Source organism: Gopherus flavomarginatus, chromosome 7, assembly GCF_025201925.1.
Source record: "Gopherus flavomarginatus isolate rGopFla2 chromosome 7, rGopFla2.mat.asm, whole genome shotgun sequence".
NCBI classification, from domain to species: Eukaryota; Metazoa; Chordata; order Testudines; family Testudinidae; genus Gopherus; species Gopherus flavomarginatus.
The window spans coordinates 111,568,561-111,593,664 of record NC_066623.1 but is presented as its reverse complement, the minus strand read 5'-3'; the positions used below and the strand labels follow the sequence as shown (position 1 = coordinate 111,593,664).

The window sequence follows — 25,104 nt, the reverse complement described above, 5'->3', positions numbered from 1 at the left end:
ATGTGCTGCTCCTGGCTCGGAGATGGGGTACAGGGATGGGGGATGGAGGCTGCAGGGAAGGAAGGAGGAAGGGGTTGGGTGTGTGGGGATGCGGAGAAGGAGGGGGGAGGGGATGGGGCGAGGTGTGGGGGGCTGTGGGGAAGGAGGAGGGATGGGATAGGGTGGGGTGGGCTGTGGGGAAGGCAGGGGGATGCATGGGGGGGGTGGGCTGTGGGGAAGGCAGGGGGATGGTGTGGGTGGTGCGGGAAGGAGGGGGGATGGGTTGGAGGGGGGGCTGTGGGGAAGGCAGGGGGATGGATGGGGGGGTGGGCTGTGGGGAAGGAAGGGGGATGGTGTGGGTGGTGCGGGAAGGAGGCGGGATGGGTTGGAGGTGGGGGCTGTGGGAAAGGCAGGGGGATGGTGTGGGTGATGTGGGAAGGAGGGGGGATGGGTTGAAGGGGGGGCTGTGGGGAAGGCAGGGGGATGGATGGGGGGGTGGGCTGTGGGGAAGGAAGGGCGATGGTGTGGGTGGTGCGGGAAGGAGGGGGGATGGGTTGGAGGTGGGGGCTGTGGGGAAGGAGGATGGATGGATGGGGGGTGGGCTGTGGGGAAGGAAGGGAGATGGTGTGGGTGGTGCGGGAAGGAGGGGGGATGCGTTGGAGTGGGGGGGCTGTGGGGAAGGAGGGAGTGGGTGCGGTGTGGGGGGGATGGGGTGCAGGGAAGTAGCAAGGATGGGGGTGGGGATGCATGGGGGAGTGCGGGGAAGGAGCAAGAATGGGAAGGTGCAGGTTTTGAATCCCCACCTGCTTCGTCTTTGTCTGACGTCCCTGGGAGTTAAACCCCCAGGGGACTGGGCCCCTAGTGTCTGCCCCAGCAGGCCACATGTGCCAGCCTGATGCAATGGGCTGACCTTTGCTTTGCTGCTCAGCCTGGGGCCCACTTCTCCCATCAGTGGAGGTTGCTCAGATCCTGCAGTGACAGGAGACCAGGGTGTGGGGTGAGGGGAACAGATCCTACTGGCTGCATGGCTGGGCCTTGCAGAGCTCCTCCTGGCAGGAAGGGAGAGGGTACTAGGCTTTGAGAAACGTCCCCTCTCCTACAGCCTGTAAACCAAGCATGCAAGCACGTCAATGCACTCACTATAGCAGGGACCTTGACCCTTTGGGAGACCAGGGTCTTAAAACGAGACCCCTTGAGAAGCACCAACAACCAGCACTTCCATTTTCTGCCCCTCCTTTAGCTCCAGTGGTAGTGGAGGCTGATCGTGGTTGGTATTCAAATGGCTGAGAATTGGCCCTTCCTTACTTTCCTTGTTGATTTCAGGGTGCCCTGGCCGCCGGCAAGGCCTGTCTCGCTATGATCCCTGAGAAGATGCAGCAGCTGCTGCCAGAGGTGGAGCTGGATCCCAGCGTTATCTCCGTCCTGCTCTGCAGCTCCACCGTGGCCTTCCTGGTGCTCAAGTGGATGGTGAAGAAGCTGGTGCAGCACAGGATGCGGGAGGCAAGGAGGAACCGAGTGCGCGCCCTGGGCCAGATGGAAGAAGTTGTCCAGCAGTTCAAACAAAAGGTGACACACCCGGATATTCCTCTCGTCCTCAGAAAGGATCATGCACGCTCATCTCATTAACAGTCTCAAAGAAATGTGTCATGGGTCCAGCTGCAAAAAAAAACTCCCCTCAGAGCTGGGAGAATGAATGATCCCTGAAGTTTTGTGACTTCTGCCCGAAAGTTTCCTTTATAATCTCCTGCACGCAGGGGTCTTAGCTGTCAGCCTCACCCCATAGCACACAGACCTGTCTCCCAGCGTGAGATTTGTTTTGTCCCTGATCATCCAGGACCTTAGGACGGCTCCAAGCTTAGCCTAGCCCCACTCATGGAATAAGGAACTGCTCATCTTAAGGGCAACAGGAACAGACCCAAAATTATTTGCAAGTCTCCTACTTAACCCCGGACTATTTAGCTGAGTTGCAACCCGGTATGTCAGAATCAGTGAACTTATTTGAATGCTGTCTGAGCTACAGCCCCATCTCTTGCCTACACAGTGACCTACCACCTGGCGAGGCCCTGAGCTAATTTTTTTTGTCGTATGTGTTACATGAAATTTGGCTTTACCGTGCACTCTGCCGGAAGCAGATGGCGCTGGCGGAGCAGGCTGAATTTGATGTCATGCATTGCATCATAGACCAGACTGCATCTCAAGTTAATAGTTCAGAGCTACTTATAGGACTGCTATAAATAATGTAGCAGCAGGAGATCCTTAGGAATGAGCCCAGACCACATTCAGCATGGAAACTTGCAAATGATCATCTATGTGTCATATACCCTATACTGCATTGATGTAAAAACTGATTCTGTTTTCAGCCAAATTTCCTTGGAAAATGTTGCGGGGGAAATCAGCTGTTTGCTCAGAAATTAGAACTGTTTGGGAGTGAAAACAGGAAATCTTGCATATTTTGTTGCGGGGGAGAGGGTGGAATTTGACCACCTTTGCAATGAAATGCAACTGTTTTGAATTCACAGGTCTTCAGCTGTCGATGGGAATCATTCACCCAGGTCTTGAAACCCAGAGACAAGATAGGGAGAGAAGCTGACCCTGTAACTGTGGGACAATGCTTTGCTAGAGCTGGTCAGAAAACAGGGGAAAATATTTATTGGGGAAAACAACTGATTGAAATTTTCACCTGTTTTTTTTTATTATACACACAAGAGTTTCCAACCAGCTCTGTGCTCTACACAATAATTTCCATGTATCTACTACACCTTGCAGAACCCAGAGATACAGGCCAGTCACATCCTCTCTCTGCCACTTGTTGAGCTGGTCAAGAAACTGAAGGAAGATTCCCTGTCACCAGAGAGCGTCCTCTACACGTACATGGACAAGGTGAGGAAGTCATCCCTTCTTCAAGACAGCAAGGATGTGGTTAAAGCACTGAAATGGGACTCAGGTGATCTGGCTTCAACTGTAGACTCTGACACACACCTCCCTGTGTGTCCTTGGGCAAGGGAATTAATCTGCCTTGAGCTCAGCTAACCAACTATAAAATGGGGATTATAACACTCCCTTTAACTTGCTATTTCATCTGTAAGCTCTTCCAGGCAGGGACTGATGCATTATGTGTCTGAACAGCACCTAGCACAATGGGTGGCCCTGAGTTTGGTTGGGTCCTCCAGGCCAACTCTAACAGATACAATAATAATAACTAGTGCTAGATTTAGGATAAACTGGGATTGTTTGCTTAAAATTTCTCTTTGAAGTAAGTTATCAGAGTTGTTTAAATCTAGGGCTGGCCCTCTGCACTAGGGAAAATTTCCCCCATAGAGTTATTAGGAGTTTTGCCTGGAGCAATGCCACTTAGGACTTGTCTGTCTACACACAGAAGTTGTTCCTGTCTAGGTCCCTGTGTGGAAATACTTAATGCAAAGAGATAATGTCTTGTTCTGTGGTGTATTGAAAACTGTGAAAATTATGATCTATTACTTTAAGTTCTCAGGTTTTCCTCATCCTCCTTGCACACCAGGGGGCTCTGTAGGGAAGCATAAACCTGCCTAGCATGCGGCAGCAGTCAGTCTGCAGCTAGCCTGCTAGAATAAGGTGGAATGAGTTGTTCCTTTTTGTTTTAGGGAGCAGCCTGTTTTGTCTCTTTCTGTTGTTGTTGTTGTTTTTTGCATTCTTGCATGTGTATGTGTTATGGGTCTGAATTGTGAGAAGTAAAGTTGTGTTACATTGTAACCTTGCAGCAAAAGTATTTTATGTTTTTTTTTATCTAACTCCTCTGTTTCTATGCCATGAAACACAATAAGGCATTCCTGTTTCAGAATAAGAGTGTCCGCACATGGAGTTAATCAGGAATAGCTATTGCACTTTAACTTCACCCCCTACCTTAATCAGAAACAACTTTCAAGTGTAGACCTGGGTACAAGGTTTTGCTTTTCTTCCTTCGTTATAAAGCATAAACTCAGATGCAGGGTGAATTAAAGGTCTTAAGAGGTGAATGACCCTTTCTTTCCCTCCTGTATTTTCTTGGCAAGGCCTTAGAGGTGAACCGGGACGTGAACTGTGTGACGGATTTTATTCAAGAGTGTGTGCACCTGCTCCAGGAAGTGAAGACGCAAAGGGAGAAAGGGTTGTTGTATGGAGTTCCAGTCAGTATCAAGGATTCCATTGGATACGAGGTGCTTCTGTATTTCCCCTTTTTAAAGAGGCATGTAATGTTGAGATAAGGGAGTGCACTTGTTGGAATTGGTAATAAAATACACGGACCACTGTAGTGGAAGGTATAAAGAGCAATTGATATGGTATATGTGCTAGTTGGTGTGTCTGTGCACCATTGCCCTCTGCTAGATAGAAGTGCAACTGTCCATATGTGTCAAAAGCTGTATGCTGTAGAGAGTGAACAGAGATTCTCCTTTAGTTCAACTGGTAGGGAGCTGTGCTTTTGGAGCAGGAGGTCTGAGTTCTATTCCCCACTGATGCTGTGAAGTTCCAGCTGGCTGTGAATTCATTACAGTGTCATTAGCTTAATTAAAAGTATTGGCTCATCCCTGAAATATCGATGAGCTTGTTTATGGCTCTGCCATCAAAGTGTGAGTGCAATGAGGCTGCATTGAAGCAGTGTCATGGCCAGGTTGGCAGAAAGATCCCTGTGATCTACTGAGTCAGCTGCCTTGAGAGATGTGGCAATATCAGAGGGGGTGACTGGCAAAGGGCTGTGGGGGCGAAAGAGGATGTCAGACTGTAAGAAGGCATCTCATGGCTGGGACTGGAGAGCAGTCAGGATATGTAGGGGAAATTGCTCATTTGTGGTGGAGCAAAATGATCCCCAGGAGAGAGAGAAGGGCCTTCAATGGAGCTGCCAGCCCTTGTATCACCATTAATGGCCATGTACCAGAGGACACTAGGAGGCACCTGCATGTCCGTTTCCACCCCTCGCGTTAGGGCTCAGAGGATTCATCCATGGTGACCATGGTGTCAGTCCCGTGTCTCTAACGTGCTCTATGTCTGCCCCTGTTCCAAGGGTCACGTGTCCACCTGTGGCTTGGGACAGTACCTCGGCTACCCGGAGCGAGAGGACAGCGTCTTAGTGAAGGTGCTGAAGAAGCAGGGGGCCATTCCGTTTGTGAAAACCAACATCTCCCAATGCTTGATCAAGTAATTGGCGGGTGACAAGGATTGCTAATTTTCCGTACCCCCCTGCCGTGGCAACCAGTGTGGGAGGGTGGGAAGACAGCCACTGACTTTGGTAGCCTTCAGATCTGGCCCTCAGTGCTTAGTGAGAGAGAACGTAAACAAGAACATAAGAATGGTCGTACCGGGTCAGACCAAAGGTCCATCTAGCCCAGTATCTGTCTACCGACAGTGGCCAATGCCAGGTGCCCCAGAGGGAGTGAAGCTAACAGGCAATGATCAAGTGATCTCTCTCATGCCATCCATCTCTATCCTCTGATGAACAGAGGCTAAGGACACCATTCTTTACCCTTCCTGGCTAATAGCCATTTATGGACTTAGCCACTATGAATTTATCCAGTTCCCTTTTAAACATTGTTATAGCCCCAGCCTTCACAACCTCCTCAGGTAAGGAGTTCCACAAGTTGACTGTGCACTGTGTGAAGAAGAATTTCCTTTGATTTTTTTTAAACCTGCTACCTATTAATTTCATTTGGTGACCCCTAGTTCTTGTATTATGGGAATAAGTAAGTAACTTTTCCTTATCCACTTTCTCAACATCGCTCATGATTTTATATACCTCTATCATATCTCCCCTTAGTCTCCTCTTTTCCAAGCTGAAGAGGCCTAGCCTCTTTAATCTTTCCTCGTATGGGACCCTCTCCAAACCCCTAATCATTTTAGTTGCCCTTTTCTGAACCTTTTCTAGTGCTAGAATATCTTTTTTGAGGTGAGGAGACCACATCTGTACGCAGTATTTGAGATGTGGGTGTACCATGGATTTATATAAGGGCAATAATATATTCTCAGTCTTATTCTCTATCCCCTTTTTAATGATTCCTAACATCCTGTTTGCTTTTTTGACCGCCTCCGCACACTGCGTGGACATCTTCAGAGAACTATCCACGATGACACCAAGATCTTTTTCCTGACTTCTTGTAGCTAAATTAGCCCCCATCATATTATATGTATAGTTGGGGTTATTTTTTCCAATGTGCATTACTTTACATTTATCCACATTAAATTTCATTTGCCATTTTGTTGCCCAATCGCTAAGTTTTGTGAGATCTTTCTGAAGTTCTTCACAATCTGCTTTGGTCTTAACTATCTTGATTAGTTTAGTATCATCTGCAAACTTTGCCACCTCACTGTTTACCCCTTTCTCCAGATCATTTTTTAATAAATTGAATAGAATTGCTCCTAGGACTGACCCTTGGGGAACACCACTACTTACCACTCTCCATTCTGAGAATTTACCATTAGAGAAACACCAGAGGCCAGACTGTTATCACCTTGCTCGTGTGACCAATCATGTTGGCTCAGATCTAAAGGTGTTTAGGCACCTAATGTCAGTTGAAATCAATGGAGTTAGGCGCCTAATAATCTCTGAGGCCCTGGGCCGTTATCTTCACCGGGACTACTCCCAGCAGCAAGGTGGTCCCAACTGGACCGTGAACATTCAAGATCCAGTGGAAGTTAATGTACCCCATCTCTCTGTGCTCAGTGTAGGGGGGCCCCCACCCCATCAGAGAGGGCCTTCCCAGGACTGCTGGGGACTCTGCTTCAGGGAGGTGCTGATGGAAGGGGGTGAGCCAGAGCCACGCGGCTCTGAGTAACTCTGTGCACTTGGGGCGGCTCAGGTCCTGCTCCCCCTTCCTGCGTTTAACTCAGAAATGCTCACACAAGGCAGCAGCCAGGGCTCCGGCAGCTCCCGCTGGAAGTCAGTTTCCATGCAATTCTCTTGCTTTTCCATCAGCCGCAATAGTCCAGGCACCTGTGCAGGAGAACTGTGCTGAGGCTACTGCTCTCCAGTAAATAGGGCCCTACCAATTTCACAGCAATGATAAACGTGCCGTGGACCATGAAATAAGTCCTTCCCAGTGAAATCCTATCTCCCCCGTGTTGCTGGGAGCACCCTAGCTGGGGGCTCCTAGCCGCTAGTCCAGGCGAGCTGAGGTGGGACATGACTTGTCCTTCCCCTGCACTACTGCTCTCAGTGGGGAGATCCGACCCACCTCCAGAGGCAGTGCAGAGGTGAGGGTGGTACAGCCTCACTTCTGTGCTGCAGCAACCCCAGAGCTGGGCTCGGGGCACCCCCAAATTGTCCAGAGCTCCTGGGCATAGCTAATCCATCACTGGCCAAAACTAGCAGCTAGGAGACCCTGGCTGGGGGGCTCCCAGCAGGAAGGGGGGATCAGACCCACCTCCACTTCCAGGAACTTCCACCAGCTGCAGGACGCTCTGGGGCTGGAAGAAATGAGGGTGGCAATCCTGCAACCCCCGACATCAGCTTTGCAATCCTCCATTACCCGCTTTTGGGTCGGTTACAACACTGTGACATTTCAGATGTAAACATCTGAAAATGTGAAATCGACTAATTTTCAAATCCTAGGGCCACGAAATTAACCAGAATGGATCATGAATTTGGTAGGGCCCTACCAATAAAGGACTATATTGTAGGTGGATCAGGGGCATACTCCCCCTTCCCCCGCCCGCCGTTGTTCTCCAGTTGTGAGCTGCATTGTACCTTATTCACCAGCAGCGAGCGGCCTATGCTAGTCCCCCATTATTGAGATCACTGTTGAAGTAGGAGTCAGCACATTTGGTCTTGGCTGATCTGCTGGACTCTGCTGCCTGTTGGCTTCACTGGTCTTTTGAGTGGAGATCTGGGTCCATAATAAGGTGAGGTGAGGTGTCCCGGTAAGGTGAAAGGTTAAGCAGGCCTCTGCATCCATCAGCACTATGGAAGGGAATGTGATGTGGAGAACTGAGCTCACTGCCATTAACTGACCTGCTGCTTTCCATCTCACTCAGCTACGACTGCAGCAACTTGATCTTTGGTCAGACGGTGAATCCGCTGAACCACAAGAAAAGCCCTGGTGGCTCCTCCGGAGGGGAAGGGGCGCTAATCGCTGGAGGAGGGTCCGTCCTGGGCTTTGGGACAGATATAGGTGGGAGCATCCGCCTGCCGTCCAGCTTCTGCGGGCTGTGCGGGCTCAAGCCGACGGGCAACAGGCTGAGGTAGGTGCTGAGACCTGCCCCCAGCCTGCCAAAGGGCTGCGTTGGTTTCTGTGGCACTGACAAGGGATTGATTGTTTGTTGTTTTGTGCAGAGCCCCTCACAGGTAACAAGGAGCTTCCATGGCACAGCATGTGCTGAGACCAAGTGCCCACCACCCTGAATTGCTGCCACTGGGGGTGAAAACCCATTGCCCAAAGCCAGTCTGGTCCCCAGCCTTGTGAATCAAATCCAAGCCCACTGAAACCCCAGCTCCCTCTCTCTGAGTGTCATCACAGATCTTGAAAGGCTGTGTCCAAATGCCATTGAAATCATTGGGAAGACTCCAAGTGATCTCAGTGAGCTTTGGATTGGGGCCTGCATGGGCAGGTCTTGTTTTAAACTCCTCGGGGCTTAATTTCGCCCTGCAGGGTATGAGTAACTGCCAGTGGCTTCATTTGGGACTCAGATCTGTATCCTGCAGTGGAGAATAGGACCCTTGCGGATTAGGGGGAGGGGCTAGTGCTGAGCTCCTCCCCTTCCATTCCCAGTGGTTACCCTGCTGAGGGGCACCATCTATTTCCAGATTGTGCAGAAAGGGGAATGGCCTTTCCTCATGAAAGGTGATCCAATGAGCAGTAAAATCCATGGGAGCCTTTCCCTTCATTTCAGTAGGTGCTGGGTCAGCCGCAAGCTGATTCATCCCCCACCTGGGCAGGTTTCTCCCTTACAACTAAACATGGCAGCTGATCTGTTGACAGATCTTAAATCTATTTTCCCTGCCTGTCCCCTCCTGCCCCCTTCAGATGCCGCCTATTGTTATCCACAGTATTTATGTGTTTGTTTATTTCTGTCTCCCACGGTCCCTCCGGAGTTAGCGGCCCTGTCAGTTACGTCCAAACAGGTGAGCCATTTCTTCAACGACCTTCTCGATCTGAACCTCTGGCAACAGATATTAACCACGGTGAGGGTCTCAGAGAGGAACTAGACTGGGACACGGGCATTTTATGTTCCATCCCTGGGTGACTTTGGGCAGGGACACTTCACCTCTCTGTGTCCCAGTTCCCCCTCTGTAAAGTGGAGGTAATAACCCTTCCTTTGTCTCGTGCCTTCTTAGTCCCTGCTCCAAAGAGTTCAGTTTGTCTTGTGCAAAGCTGAGCTCTGCTTGAGGCTTCTAGGTTCTATGGTAATACAAAGACATACTAATTATAATGGAAACTGTCCTACCTCGATGGTGAGCCACTAGGTTGGAGATGAAATCTGGGAAATGCTCATCTAAGTGCAAGTTTCAGCCAAAGGTGGGATATAGTGACTGGGAATCCGATCAACCAGAACTTCCGCTGTCCCTATGACTAGCCTCTCTTCCCATCCATGCTCCTTAGCCCCTCAAGAAGGGCATTATCTTCCCGTACACTTGCTTTTCTGCCCCCATGACCCGTGGACTTCTTGCTGTGTCCTCCCTGGCTCAGCTCTGGGACAGACTCAGCGGGTCAAGTTCTCCAGTCCTCACTCAGGCAGACATGTTTTGTGACAGCCCCTTATTAGACTGAAGAATGCCCTTTATTCATGTCAGGCTAACTACTGACAGCTCTGTCTTCTGGGACCTTGAACTTGGACCTTATCCACATGGGGGAGAGGGGAAGGAAGGAAGTGCTTTTCTGTGTGTGTGAGCAGTTCCATCAGAGATGGTATATGGGCAAAGTGCTCATGAGGAGCTCAAATGTAGAAATAAATGGAGTTTCTTATTCCATGAGCTACACCGTTTATTCTAGATCTTCAGAATAAAAGAATTTATCCCTTTATTATCACAGCTGTAGACAGATATGGAGACCATTGTGTATGCTATAAGCATACCTGTCCTTGAGACATCTGGCTATCTTGGGTGAGCTCAAACATTTGGCTTAGTGGTTAGCTACGTGTGTTCTTTTACTTCAGTTACAGGAATGGTCGGGCCAATGGCGAGGGACGTGGACAGCCTGGCTCTGTGCATGAGAGCGCTCCTGTGTGACGACATGTTCCACCTGGACCCCACCGTGCCACCCCTGCCTTTCAACGAGGAGGTAGGTCATTGAACAGTGACCAATTAACGTTAGATGGTCACACTGGTTAGGCTCCTTCTTTTGCTGAAATCTACATTGTGGTCTGAAAAGCCGTGACAATGTTGGCTGATCTGGCCAACATCTTCACATCCCACTACCTGGTATCCTTGGGGTCAGGGCCTGTGGTCCCTCTGACGTGGGGAGATTCCAGAATGTGTGGGGTTTGGAAGGATGCTGTTGGCTAGAACCTCGGAGACAGAGAGAATATCAGAGCTGAGCACCCATGATGGAATCACAGCCACAGGGCTTGTTAGGAGAGAGAAACCACTGGGGACAGGGCTGGGGGCAGGATCTTTGAGTTGGGAGATGGGAGGGAGCAGAATCAGGACCTCATAGGATTGGGCTGAGGGCGAAGGTTTGCCCATCATTAGTCCCAGCTGGGAAGAGTCTGGCTGATAGTGGTTTAATCCCATTATTCCCACAGTTCAAGAGACATTAAGGGCAGATATCTCTCCTTTCAGGTGTACTCCAGTTCCACCCCTCTTCGGATCGGGTACTATGACACAGACGGCTATTTCCTGCTACCTCCTTGCATGAGACGGGCTGTGCATGAAACCAGGACGTTGCTGCAGGAGGCTGGACACACGGTACGTTCAGTGGCACCAACCTGTTTGTTCATAGCCAGCTTTATTCACATGATCGATATAACTACATGAATCAAAGTGATAAGGAGAAGCAATCCGACTGACTGCAAGGTATAGGTTAATTAACCCTCTGAAGCCTACCAAGTCTCATGGCAGATGGCAACAGAGAACCACATATTTGTATCTAGTTATCACACTACCTTGATTGTGACTGGGATGAAACGTATAATGATTAAAATGCCTTTCACAAATACAAGAGGATCAGCTAACGAGAAGATCTTGCAACTAGAGATAGTTGGGAACTGGCATTTTTGTTCCATGGGAAATTCCAACATTTCAGAAAAATATTTTGTCCCAAATCAGAATAAAAACCAAAATTTCAACATTTCCCATGAAACAAAACTCTTGAAAACTTTGCTTCAGCTCAACTGGTGTTTTGTTTAATTTTCCCAGTTTCGGTTTTGTTTCCATTTTGGTATTTGCTTTTCTAAAAAATTTTAAAATACACTTAGCATTATTGAAATGCTTCATTTTGATATTTTTAAAAGCAAAATTTGGTTTAAATCAGCATGTTCCTGTGGAATTTCAGTTGCGATAAAATGACATTTTCCAATGGAAAAAGACGTCTTCAGTCTGCTCTAATTTCTCTCCTTTCCATTCAAAGATAGTACTCAGACTTCGTTCCGCACATTAGTATTTAAGACTCTGTCTAGGTATTTCTACTGTACTCATAGCTGTGCCTTGTAGTCTCTCCATCCTATGTAAACTATCCATCCACTTTCAGACTACCAGATGAGTTGTTCTGGGGAAGAGACGGACACTCTCGGTAATTCTTCTGTGTTAACTGGCTCCACTAAACTCTGTGGTATCTTTCGCTCTTAATTTTAAAAACAAAACCAAACACAGTATTTAAGTAGGACCTGTGGGCCAGGTGGAGTAAACTGGTGACCTCAGTGAAGCGACGCTGGTTTTATTTTCCCATGTGACTTTGGGCAAATCATGTATGTTCTTTGAGCCTCTGCTGTGAAAAGAGGCTAATCATACTTTTGGAGGGTGCTTTTGGATCTTCGGATGGAAGATGCTATACAGTGTGACTGTGTGGTATTATTTTTAGTAAGATGATGGCAAAGGAAAAGGATAAATTGAATAAAAGAAAACAGGAAAAGCTTTCTCCCCTCTCCTCTCAACTTTCTTTTGAAATCTAAGTATATTTACATCCATAATATGCAGGAACTCTTCAATAAAACCCAACACTACCATTGATGGGCGTTATTACATCCTAGGTGTGTTCATGTCACTCAGTGGCCAGCAAACGATTCTATGCAGGAGTTAAATGATGATAATATTATGGGCTACTCTGCAGCTTGCACTCTCAGAACTGTCCTGCGTGCAGATGGGTGCTGAGCAAGAGTCCTGTTTATACTGCAGATCTTGGCTAAATGGAGGTAGGGTTGTTTTGTGAAGAAAGCACTGCAGTGACACTCCGGAGATCTGGGTTTAATTCCTGGCTCTGCCAGGCAAATCACCAGATCTCTTACCAAGTGTACATGCAGTGCCGAGCAAAGTGGGTTGCCGATTTCAGGTGGGGCCTCTGGATTCTACCAGAATATAAGTGCTTACAATGAAGTATTGTCCCCTGGTTTTTGAACCGCCTCCTCTTTCACCCAGCTGATCCCGTTCGTCCCCCCACGGATCGACTACGTCATGAACGAGCTCTTCATGAAGGGCCTGTTTGCCGATGGCGGCGCTGCTTTGCTTGAGAAATTGTAAGTGTGACCGAGGCCGGCCATACGCAGAGGGATGGGTGTAACTAGCGACAGCAGGCTGGGTCTCCACAATGAAGTGAAGGAGCTACAGGGACACGGGATCATTGCCTAGCAGTGCTGCGGGCCTGACTGCACTGTCTTCTGTGGAGTCGTGGCTGCTTACAACTGTGGTGAACTTGGGCCAGGTCTGCTACGGAGGGGCTGGTCCCGATAGGCTGGCGGAGCTAAGCCCCACCAATGAGGCAGAGCTTAATTTGTAATGAAAGAGCTGCCGGAACTCAAGCAAGTTTTTTAAACTCATCACTGATGCAGCAGAGCAGGAGGTGCCAGGGCTACGAACTGCCAGGCCCGGAGGTGCCAGGGCGCTGATCTGCCTGGCCTGAAGGTGCTGGGGCTAGGAACTGTCAGGCCCGGAAGTGCCGGGGCTCTGAACTACCAGGCCCAGAGGTGCCGGGGCTCTGAATTGCCAGGCTTAGAGGTGCCAGGGCGCTGATCTGCCTGGCCTGAAGGTGCCGGGGCTCTGAACTACCAGGCCCGGAGGTGCTGGGGCTCTGAATTGCTAGGCTTAGAGGTGCCAGGGCGCTGATCTGCCTGGCCCAGAAGTGCAGAGATTCAGCAGATTGGGAATGTGGGAGGGGGCTCAGGGCTAGGAGCATGGGGTTGTGGGGTGCAGGGGGGTGCTTACCTTGTGGTGGGGGGCTCCCACTGGCATGGCCCTGCAGCTGCTAGATGGCCGAGGGGGCAGGGGTGGCTTCGCGCCAAACGCTGCTTGCACCTGCAGGCCCCACCCTTGCAGCTCCCTTTGGCTGCAGTTCCTGGCCAATGGGAGCTGTGCTAGCCGGTGCTTGTGCCTCTCCACCCCCTAGGAGCTACAGGGATGTGGAGCCAGGTAGGGAGCACCGGGAAGCCCGGCCAACTCCTCCCTCCCCCCTAGCACGAGCAGGGGTCTTGGGCCACCTCCCCTAGCACCCATGGCACCCCGGACAACCCTCCCCCCCCAAGTACCTGCAGCCCCCCACCCAAGTTTTAGTCACAGGGATTTTTATTAAAAGTCATGGACAGGTCACGAGCCATGAATTTTTGTTTACTGCCCGTGACTTGTCCATGACTTTTATTAAAAATACCCATGACTAAAACGTAGCCTTAGGTATGTCTGTACAACACACACAATGTTTCCAAGCCCAGGCCTGAGCATCCACACTGCTTTGTAATTCTGGGTCTCACAGCTGTGCTAACACATCCGTCCTGCAGCACACAGACCTTCTGACTCGGCTCTGTGGCTTGAGCTGTGTCTACACTGCAAAATGACAGGGCTTGGACCTGAGTTTTGGTGGACTTGGGCTTTGATTCCCCCCTCTCTCCCCCCATAGGGTCTTATGACCCGGATCTGGCGTGCTTGCTGACCTGAGTCATGCGGATGTGGGTGTGGATGGAAGTGGGGCTTGTGCTCAAACCTGAGTCAGATCCTGGGCTTAGTGTGCAGTGTAGACACACTCGCAGACTGCAAGTGGCAGAGGAAGGAAGCACTGAACTGGGAATATGGCCTTCAGCTGGGCTATTGGGGTTCGGCCACAGAGCCTGGGTCTGAATGCCATTTCCCCTGCTGGTCAAGCCCCACCACTTGTTCTGGGCACCAGCTGCCACTGGCCTAGTACCTCTGAGCCAGTTCCTGTTGGGCATACCCAGGCATTTATCCAGGCAAGGGACTAGTCCATAAGCCAGCTGGTTTCACTGAGCGATGCCATGAAGAAGAGTAACATGATAACCTAGGCTAGGAGGCAGGCTTTTCCAGCCTCTTTCTTTATAACAGGGAAGAGTTTATTTCTTGCGCCTTATGTAGTGGCTAGCGCACAGGACTGCAAATCAGCTGATCTGGTGACTGTTTCTTTGTGGGAGCCTGGCCTGGTCTCCAGGGGTTCTCTCAGTCATAGATTTATTTGTTTGCAAAGAACGTTGATCTCCTTGGCTGAAAGGGGCTAGCTGAGGTCTGTGTTATGTAATGAATGTCAGACATCTTCTGGCTAGGAATCAGCACAGCTGGCTCATCCTGACTGCCTCTTTTCTGTCTCCCTTCCCAGTGAACTGGACAGTGTGGATCCCAACTCCTGCTCCCAGATCAATTGCTACAGACTCCCCTTTCTCCTGAAGAAGATTCTGGCTTTCCTCACCAAACCCTTGGTAAGTTACATCTTCTTCCCTTCAGTGCCGGAGAGAGGGCATGTTTCACACTCACAGCTGGCTCAGGGGGGGACTTAGACCTTGATCCTCAAAAGCACTAGGCACCTAATTCCCATTGACATCAATGGGAGACAGGCACATAAATTCCTTTGAGGTCTGGTCCTGCTCTCACTCCCACAAGCTCTATACCAGTGCAGCTCCACTGGCTTCAATGCAGTTACTCCTGATTTACACAGGGCGAGTGAAAAGCAAGCAGGGACCCACCCAGAGTACAGCCATCTCCTTCAGGGTAACACATAGTGTATTGACACAGTTTGGGATAGTTGCTCAGGGAAAGGGTTAACATGGTAACCCGGCTTAGAGCCCAGCTTGTAACCTTACATCCTGAGAGTTAGCTCACTGCAGCTTTAGTCCTGAATATCAGTGTGAACCACGAACCATCACAGCAGACACTGAGTGCAGGAGATGCCTAGGAACAAACTAATAATTGAAAAGTGTTAGTGAGCAAGCCAGGACATGGACACTAGGGAGAGACACGGGGGTGGATCCATGGGGCCTTGGAGTCCAGTGAAACACTCCTTGGAAAATCTAAACAATGGGAGTGATCCTCTCCCCATATAGCAAGGTGCGCAGCCTCCATAACCTTCAGATCTGAGTTCCTCACAACCCCCTGGGAGGCAGAGCAGGGATCCCCGTTGTAGGTTAGCTGAGACAAGTAACTTGCCCAAGGACACACTAGAAGTCAGTGACAGAGCTGGGAATTGAATTTAGCTCTTCCAACATCCCAAACCCCTGGGCTAGCCGCCTTCTCTTTGTGAGGCTCTTTAAACATTAATGTTGTTTTTTTGGTTGAATACTCGGTTTTTCGATTTAAATACTCAGCCAGTCAAATCTGCCCTTGGGCAAAGGCCTAGCACTGAGCCATCCCAGGGCTAAAGTGTGACATATGTGAGTAATAGGGTTTGTGCTGGCCTTCTGCACAGGGTGAATTCCACCCATCAGGCAGGATATAAACTGTTTTCCACTCTCTTCCAAGTCACAGCCTTAAGGGAAGAGAGTCTTTCTAGTGGCAAGAGCAGGCATGTAGGAGTCAGGATTCCTGAGTATTATTCCCAGTTCTGTAGCTGATCACTGTGCCTCAGTTTCCCCATCAGCAAAGTGGGGATAACGATACATGCTTACATTGAGATCCTCGGCTGTAACACGCTGTGCAAGCACAGCAGAGTGTCAGTGTTAGTGTTTTGATTTTGCAGAATTAAATGTTTGGGAAAGATACATAGAGTTAGATCATTCATAATTAGGGCCCTATTAAATTCGTGGCCATGAAAAATGTGTTACGGACCATGAAATCTGGTCTCCCACCATGAAATCTGGTCTTTTGTGTGCTTTTACCCTATACTATACAGATTTCATGGGAGAGAACAGCTTTTCTCAAACCGGGGGTCCTGCCCCAAAAGGGAGTTGCAGGGGAGTCACAAGGTTATTGTAGGGGGTTTGTGGTATTGCCACCCTTACTTCTGTGCTGATTTCAGAGCTGGGTGGCCAGAGAGTGGCAGCTGTTGGCTGGGCACCCAGCTCTGAGGGCAGTGCCCCACCAGCAGCAGCGCAGAAGTAAGGGTGGCAATACCACACCATGCCACTCTTACTTCTGCACTGCTGCTGATGGCAGCTCTGCCTTCAGAGCTGGGCTCCCGGCCAGCAGCCGCTGCTCTCCAGCTGCCCAGCTCTGAAGGCAGCGCCGCCATCAGCAGCAGCAGCACAGAAGTGAGAGTAGCAGAATCGCAGCCCCACCTACAATAATCTTGCGACCCCCCTCCCATAACTCCTTTTTGGGTTAGGACCCCTACAATTACAACACCATCACATTTCAGATTTCAATAGCTGAAATCATGACAGTTATGATTTTTAAAATCCAATGGCCAGGAAATAGACCAAAATAGACTATGAATTTGGTAGGGCCCTATTCATAATCTTCAGTTTTGTCACTAAAAGATTGTGCCAATGGTAAGTTTGTTAGTGGATCACTTGCAGTGTCTGTGCTTGCTTGACAAAATGTGCATCCTGGCATGTGCCATATCAGTGCCTCTGGAGCTGTTTGAGCATAACTCCTTCCTCTGAAAACCTTTCTCGACAATCTGACCTGATTCTGGCTTCCCAATGGTGATGCTCATTGACACTTATGTTTCTTTTCAGTTCCCTCGATTCTCCAGTTATTTGAATGCACTGTGTGGAGTGTGGTAAGAGGCCGTTTTTTTTCGACTTTAATAACAGTATTCTGTTCAAGTAACTATAGAGAGCGATGATTTCACGTTACAGTTTATAGTCGTGTAGAAGTGAAAAGATCTTTCCAGCACAAGTTCCCTGTTTCAGAATGATTTTGTTGTGCAGACATCTGATTGCATTGTTCCTGGGAAATGGAAGTGAATTGTGACATATGTTCTTTCATAGAATCAGCAGGGTTGGATGAATGGATGGTAAATACTTTTTAACCAATTGAGAAGTTGCTAGTGCCACCTGTTGGTACAATTGAAAGATTGCAAGTGATTAGAGCAAACAGAGAAATTGCTAATGTCAGCTGCTGGGAAGAATAGTCCTGTAAACAATTATTGCTCATTTGCATCACATCACAGAAGGGCATGATGGGAGGTGGGATAAACAACTAATAGTTATTGCTCTAGGATCTGTGTTAATTACGTCATGTCAAAGTTCCTATTGTGGCTTCATTCTGAATCCATGTGTTAATGTTAAAAGCAGCTGCCATAACACACAGTGCAGTCTAGAAAAAATGGGGGTTGAATGGAAGAGAAACTGAGGCAAGGTTGGGTTGGGGAAGGAATTCAACGGAGAGAAAAAAATTAAAATTCTCAAAGCAAAATATAGGGACATTTCCAGTTTGAGGAGTGTTTTCTAATTGAAAACCAAGGAAACCACAGGGTAGAAGAGTGTAAAGAAAATGAACCAAATCTTATCCCCCTGTGTAGCTCTCCCATTGGTGAATAAGGCCACACCGGTTCCTTGTACAGTGTGTGTGTTACAAAGTGCACGGCAGACAGAAGGACAGATATGTGGTGTAAATAGGCACACCTCTCTTGACGTCAGCGGAGCTAGGCAGGCAGTAGCTCAGGATCTAGCCCAGAATGTCCACTCCAGTGAGGGAAAAACATGGAAACAACTGTCCTGTCTGCTCACCTCCCCCCACCATGACCTCTGGGTGAAAGAGTATGATAAGGGTTGAAGCTTCCTGTGGCCTAGAAAGACCCTGGCTGAGAATCGGTGAGCAGCGGCTGTGTTCCCCTGATCAGTGCTCAACAAAGCATTTGCACACAGGCTTATGTCAATGAGACTGAGGCCTGGTCTGTGCTACAGAGTTAGGTTGACCTAAAATGCTGCTCCCACCGATGTAACGTGCCCACTACATCGACTGAATAGCTCCACCTCGGTGAGAGGCGTAGTGCTTAGGTCGATGCAATGAGGTCGACCCGGTATCAGTTTAGACGCTGCGTTGCTTACATCGACTGGTGCTGCCTTTCAGAAGCCGTCCCACAATGCGCCACACTGACAGTGAAATTGGTGCAAGTGCAAATCCTGGTGAAAATGTGCACTGCCCACGCAAGAAGCAGAGTGTGGATGTGCAAAAGCAATTCAGTGACCGTGGTGGCTGTACATCAACATAACTTAGGCTATGTCACCACTAGCACTTTTGTTGGTAAAACTTTTGTCAGTCAGGGGTGTGAAAAAACCAATCCCATGACTGAGATATGTTTCACCGACAGAAGCACCAGTGTCTCTAGTGTAGACATAGCCTTCAGTAGACTTAACTGCGTAGTGTGGACTTGCCTTGAAGCACATACTTAAAGTTTAACATGAATAAGTGCTTTGCCAAATAGAGATCCTAGACTCAGGGTCTCAGAGTTGAAGAGCAAAGTGTGTAAGCAGATCCCCATGCATGTAGACCCCTGCTCCTATATGGATCCCTTCTGCTTTCACTGCTGCTCTGGGCAGGCTCTGAGCTCCTTGCAGGATCAGGGCCCTGGTGGTGATGATCATGATGAGTGATCATTTTAAAATTGTAGCCCTACAATGTCGATGTTCTACTGAGTTTCCTGGAAATTAAAGGACCCAATAGAGTTCCGCAGGAGCTGCACAGTTCTGATTCAGATCCACATTTTTTTATCCCCTTCAAATGTCAGGACTATCTGAATCAAGGGTCTTCGTTCAGGCCATTGCAGAAACAGGGGCCATCTATGAAATTTGGACACCAGTTATTCTTCTGGGCCCATTCCAAATTCCTACATATTTGAAGTGTGTTTTGTGTTAAAAGAGGGTTACGTTGCCTGGCATATCTAGAGGGGGGTGTCAGTGTGTTAAGAAACCAGATGGTAACTGCACTGTGCTTTATCGATATTTCATCCATTCACACACCACCCATATAGAGACACTGTGTCCAAATTTGGTAGTGAAAACCAGTCACCTGCCCGCTCAATAATCTCTGTCACTTTCTTCTGTCTGCCTAATTTTAGGTCGCCGAAAGAATTCTCGGAGCTGCATGCTGCATTGATGGTAGTGTGACTTTTTCAATACAAAAGATAAAAGCCACTGTTAACCAGACATATTCCTGAGGAAATCAACTATTGCCCCAGTCTCAGAGTGGCCATTTAGTTCACAAACACAATCAGTTGCACTGTCATCAACTGATACAACCTTTAAATCGCCTGGTCCCAAAATCCCATAAGCTCTTCACCCTACCATGCAACAGCACGTATTGGGACACATGGTAACTCAGCTCTTCCAGGTTGGACATCTAGGTTTCTGCTAGCATCTTCCATACCACCAAAGATTTGGTATGCAGTCCCAGCAGCGTGGAACATTAGCAGGAAATTACCAGCCATTTATATTGGAGAGGGAATTTTCTGTGAATATTGTAACTGTTCTAACTAGGCTCTTTTACCATGCCTAGCCTAGCGGTATCTGAATATTTGTGCTGTGTTCATGCTATGTGTTTACTGTCCATAAATATTCTAGTAAACAAGCTTTACTAGTGCATGTGCAGGTCAAAAGTAAATTCACAAATAGTCAGTGACCGTGAATATCAAATTGCAGAACTAGAACCAACCACAGCTCAAACTTTGCAGCTCAGAGAACTATCCCCTCAAATATGCAATTTGAAATTTGCACTGCTGTTAGTTAGGCCCTGCACACAAGTCATCTAATCTAGGAACAGAAATCATCTCACGTGACCGATCAACCTGCCAGGTCTTTGATCAACTGATCAAAGGAGGGAATTCAAATATTCCCAATAAACTATTTGCAAACCATCTGCAGATCAAAACTTATGCATCGGAGAAATTGGTAAATTGTGTGGAATAAGGAATATAAAAGAGAATTTTCCAAACTGTTTGCAGAAGGTGAAACTCATACCATGCCATGCAGAGGAGCCAGCACAAAACTCATTTACTAAGGGGTTCATAGGAGTTGTTCTGACCCTCCATACAGGAGTCAGTTCCACCCATTATTTTCTCCAAATAACTCACCCAGATCACTTCGTGGAGCCTTAATATTTATAAAGCACAATCAGATCCACAGAGGAAAAGCCAAGTGTTATAATTACATCTTACTAATTGGGGAAATCCTGGTGCTGCCTTGTTCTAGATATACCAACAGGAATTCCTCTCCAGATGGAGAAACCTGGATCTGGATGTCATCCTGTGTCCTGTGTTAGGCCCTGCCTTCACCCTGGGGTATCCTGGGAGACTTATTGGTAAGTTGCAGTGCTAGAAAGAACTGTCCTAAGGCATCCTGCAAAAATTGAACCAAACCGAACTTCTTTGGTGGGTCAGGAACCTTTGCTTAACTAGTTCTCTCCTCTCCCCAGTTTTTGCCTGCGTCTGAAAACTGTTCAAGCCATTACATTTGAGTCTGGTCGGGTGTCTCCAGATCCAGGCCATGGTATAAAGAGAGAGGCCGTTTGCCAGATCCCCAAATTAGGGAGAAATGGATTCTGTGTTTGACACAGATTGATTCTGATTTCTCTCACTGATTTTGCACTGTCAGGATCCTAGACCCCTGGTTATGTTCTTCCTCCCAAGGAACTTCAGATTTTATATTGTAATAGGATGGATGGTAGTTCTAGCTACTATTGCTATCAGGAAGTTCCAGGGGGCTATGCTGCCCAGCAAGGTGACAGCCATGCAGTCCCTGTTGGGTACACATTTGATATACTGATATCAGAAGTAAGATTTGAACTCCCGAAAATGCTAGATGCTCAAGGTGCCGGTGTTAGTGTAGGTAGGTGTGTCCTGGAGGCAGTGAGAATTGGGTACTTGTGTAACATAGGCCCTGCACTACTAATAGCTGAGAGTGATCCTCCTTTGGCTCAACTGGCAGGTGTCTCTGCTTTTTGGAGCAGGAGGATCTGAGTTCTAGCCGTGCTGCTGCCAGGATAATCCTGATGTGCAGTCACAGAGTCCTATATGGCCCCAGATTTATTACCATATTCTATGCATCACATTTCCAGCTGCTGTTTCCTCTACCATGTTGTACAACGTCTTAAACTTCCCTGCTGGGGTTGTGCCGGTCACCACCGTTACGGAGGCTGATGAGGAAAATCTGAAGCATTACACAGGGCACTACAGTGACCCCTGGGATAGGAGATTGAGACAGGTCAGTTTCACAGTGATGAATCCCCATTGTTTTATGGCATAGGCAGGTTAGGGTTTCGGGGCAGCATGGCCTTCTTTTGACAGATCTTGTTATATCTTATCATAGCAAACCGTCCAGGCCAGATGCAGATTTCACAGGTGAATGCTTCCCTAGATCCATAGTCTACATGTTTCAGAGCAAGGGTGGCTGTCCACCATGGCGTTTATATAACAATCTATTATAATGACCAGGCTAGTGTGTATTTGTGGACCACTGCCCTCTACTGAATGGAATCAGAACTGCTCCACGGTGGGTCATTGGCTCTATATTGTTCATGATGATTTTCCTTTAGCTCAAGCCGCAGGGAGCTATGTTTCTGGAGTAGGAAGATCGGAGTCCTGGCCTTGAGGTTGCAATGGAGTTCCAAGCGGCAACGGTGTACAATATAGTGACAGCTGGGGGATGTCTTAGGTGGTCATAGATGGTCCTAATATCCACAGACATGGATGCTGTCATATCGATCCCAACGAAGGGGCTTGTAGCAAAGTGCTGACTCACCGGCACATGCCTCCTGCTAGGCATCTGGGAATTAGCTCTCTCAGCCCTGGAGTGCCCTCTATGGGCCGGTGTCTCACCCTCTGTTATATACCCCTCTCCAGTCCCTTTATCTCCACCACATATAGGCCCCATGTCCCTCCCAGACCATGGTGCCCCTTACCTTGGGGTGCTGCCCCTCACCCAGGGAACCCCACTCCTCTGAGCCCACCTTGCCTCAGTGGCCTACTGCTAGTCCTCATCTAGCTCCTTTACTCAGGGGCAAATGGCAGTCTGCAATGGCCACTCATCATCGGCTAGGGGGTTGGACCTGCTGCCTTTCCCTGCAGCCGCAGTACATCCTTAGGCCTTCCTGTCAGGCCTCAGCCTGGGAGGTCACCAGGCCTGAACTCCCCAGCTCAGCCTGCCCCTTCTCCAGCACTATTCTGTTGAAGGTACCCTGTGCTCTTAGGCAGCCCGGTCCTTCCCACCCCAAGGCTGGAGTGAGACTCCCTGCCTTCTAGCTCACAGCCCTTTTTATACCAGCCCTACCGGGCCCAGATTGGCTGCTACCTGCCTTCACCTGATTGGCTCCTTGGGGCAGCCCTTTCTCAGAGCTGGTATTAACCCCTTTCTCTCCAGAGTAGGGTACTTGCCTTGCTACAGAACTACTGAAAGATCACAGGGTGGTTGCTTTCTAGTTTATTGTCCTCTTGCAGGTTGGGAGTGTTGCATAGTAGACTCTGTCTCTCTCTTTGGTAGATAGGGCCCAATTCTTCTCTGCAGAGCAGAGAGGCTACCAGGTAGATCCATTGCTACAGGGTCCCTGCTGGGCAGGGAAAATTTCCCCGGGGTGGGCCAGGCCGTTGTACCTTGGAGAGCACTCTAGTGGATGACCACCTGCACACAGCCAGCCCCACTAGCTCATGGCTAGCTTTGTGGCTGATGGCAAAATAACCTGCTGCCCAACTCCCGTGGGGAATATGGGTCATGGCCTAATGTATTGCCAGCTGCACTCTTGGCCACTGCACAGTCAGCGGGTGTGATGGCAACATGTGTAGCTATATCCAAAGGAGCTTTCCTTGAGCTAGCTCAGGCCCGGGAGCAGTGAAGCCATGGCAATGAATGCTCCAGCGTGGGATATACAAGCCAGCCCAGAACCCTGCATAATTACTCATGTACGTCGCTGCAGCGTCACTGCTCCTGAGCTAGCCAGATTAAAGCTGGTGGGGGTATGTCTGCAGGGGCTTCCCTTATTCCAATCCTGGGTCCTATGGAAGGATCCTTCCCTTCTTCTTTCATGAAGAGAAGGAGGCTCTGTAGCAGGGGTGCCCAACCTAAGCCTGGGAAGGAGCCAGAATTTACCAGTGTGCATTGCCAAAGATCCACAGTAACACGTCAGCAGCCCCCCATCAGCTCCCCCATCCTGCTCCCAGTGCCTCCTGCCCACCGACAGCCCGGCCGATCAGCGCCTCCTCCTCCTCTTGATCAGCTGTTTCGTGGCATGCAGGAGGCTCTGGGAGGGAGGGTTGAGGAGTGAGGGCATGGCAGGCTCAGAAGAGGGGGCAGGAAGGGGTAGAGTGGGGGCTGGGCCTGTGGCAGAGCCAGGGGCTGAGCAGTGAGCACCCTCCAGCACATTGGAAAGTTGGCGCCTGTAGCTCCAGCCCCGAAGTTGGTGCCTATACAAGGAACCGCATATTAACTTCTGAAGAGTCAAATGTGGCTCTGGAGCCACAGGTTGGCCACTCCTGCTCTATAGGTCCTGTGCCCCACAGCAGCACAGGTCTTTTGAGTGTCCCTAATAATATTCCTCGGCTTTTCTCCCCTCTGCAGGCTGTGGAAGGAGCCATGGGGCTGCCCGTGGCGGTGCAATGCGTGGCTCTGCCGTGGCAGGAGGAGCTGTGCCTTCGGTTCATGAAGGAGGTGGAGACACTGGCCCAGGGGCAGAAAAAGCAAACTGAGGATAACTTACAGCGTGGAAGAGCCCAGGCTGATGTGGCAAGAGATCTGCAGAATGATGTGCATACAGAGGGGCAAAGTGATGTGCAAGCGCAAGCATCCCGCACGACCGTGCAAACGAACATACTAATGGATGTGCAAAGAACACTAGCTCAGACTGATCTGGTTGCTGACGTGCAAACGGATGTGCAAAAACCAGGATCTCAAACTGATTTGTTAGCTGACGTGCAACTGCAGGGGTGCCCACAGTCCTCTGGCCCTGACATGCAACCGGACGTGCAAACACAACTAACCCAACCTGACGTGCAAAGACAACTAACCGAACCTGATGTGCAACCTGACGTGCAAACACAGCCTTCCCAACCTGACATGCAACTTGATGTGCAAACACAACTCACCCAGCCTGACATGCAACCTGACGTGCAAACACAACCAACCCAACCTGACATTGAAATACAACCAGCCCAGCCTGATGTGCAAACACTGCCTTCCCAATCTGATGTGCAGACCCAACCAACCCAACCTGACATTGAAACACAACCATCCCACCCTGACATGCAACCTGATGTGCCAACTGTCTAATGAACAAGGAGCGCTCTGCCCCCTATTAAAATGCAGCCAGCTCTGGCCATGGCCGTTGTTTAGCATCACCAACGCACTTTTATTGGGGACCAGAAGTGAAGAACACCACATGCAGCTGAAAGGAGAATTTGGATCAGCTGATGTAATTACCCACATCTCTGTTTGATTAGGACACCAGAGCCAACCACCCAGCTCTTGTGAAAAGTGGCAGGGTTTGGTCATGAGAACTACATTTGAACTCCCCAAGTTAGCACCTCCCCTGTAGCATAGCGCCCCCTAGCACAGAACTGGGGCATTTGTTCAAAATGGAATCCACGAAGAGAGAAACCGAATAAAACCCTGTTTGCAAGTCCTAGAGCCTCTGGGGTTTGTGAACCTGGGGAGGTGGAGGAATGAATGACTTCTCTTAATGGCAAATGGCCAAACCTCTCACAAGGATTCTCTCCTCTTCAGGGAAGCTTGCAGCACTCGGTGCTTTTAGTGCTCTTAGGAATGGGGCAAGTGAGTCTCTTAAGTCATCAAAAAAAGCCAGGCACTAATCACATTTATTCTGCCTGGAGGGGGGGGGGGCTCAGTGCTTGCAAGGTGCTCAGGTGCTAGAGTTCAAGAGCCTCCATGCAAACA

The 25,104-nt window shown here is 49.2% G+C and overlaps 1 protein-coding gene across 1 annotated transcript; it reads left to right on the top strand.

Annotated features, from left to right (window-relative positions):
* On the top strand, positions 1-24,480 carry LOC127056030 (vitamin D3 hydroxylase-associated protein-like). The gene is made up of 16 exons (XM_050963670.1): positions 1-27; positions 1,303-1,545; positions 2,746-2,859; positions 4,008-4,151; positions 4,994-5,127; positions 7,957-8,163; positions 9,018-9,043; positions 10,075-10,199; positions 10,700-10,825; positions 12,491-12,588; positions 14,667-14,766; positions 16,960-17,003; positions 19,287-19,326; positions 20,416-20,524; positions 21,281-21,426; positions 23,773-24,480. The coding sequence occupies exons 1-16, from the start codon at positions 1-3 to the stop codon at positions 24,478-24,480; spliced, it is 2,391 nt and encodes a 796-aa protein (XP_050819627.1).
* Positions 24,481-25,104: the final 624 nt, after the last annotated feature.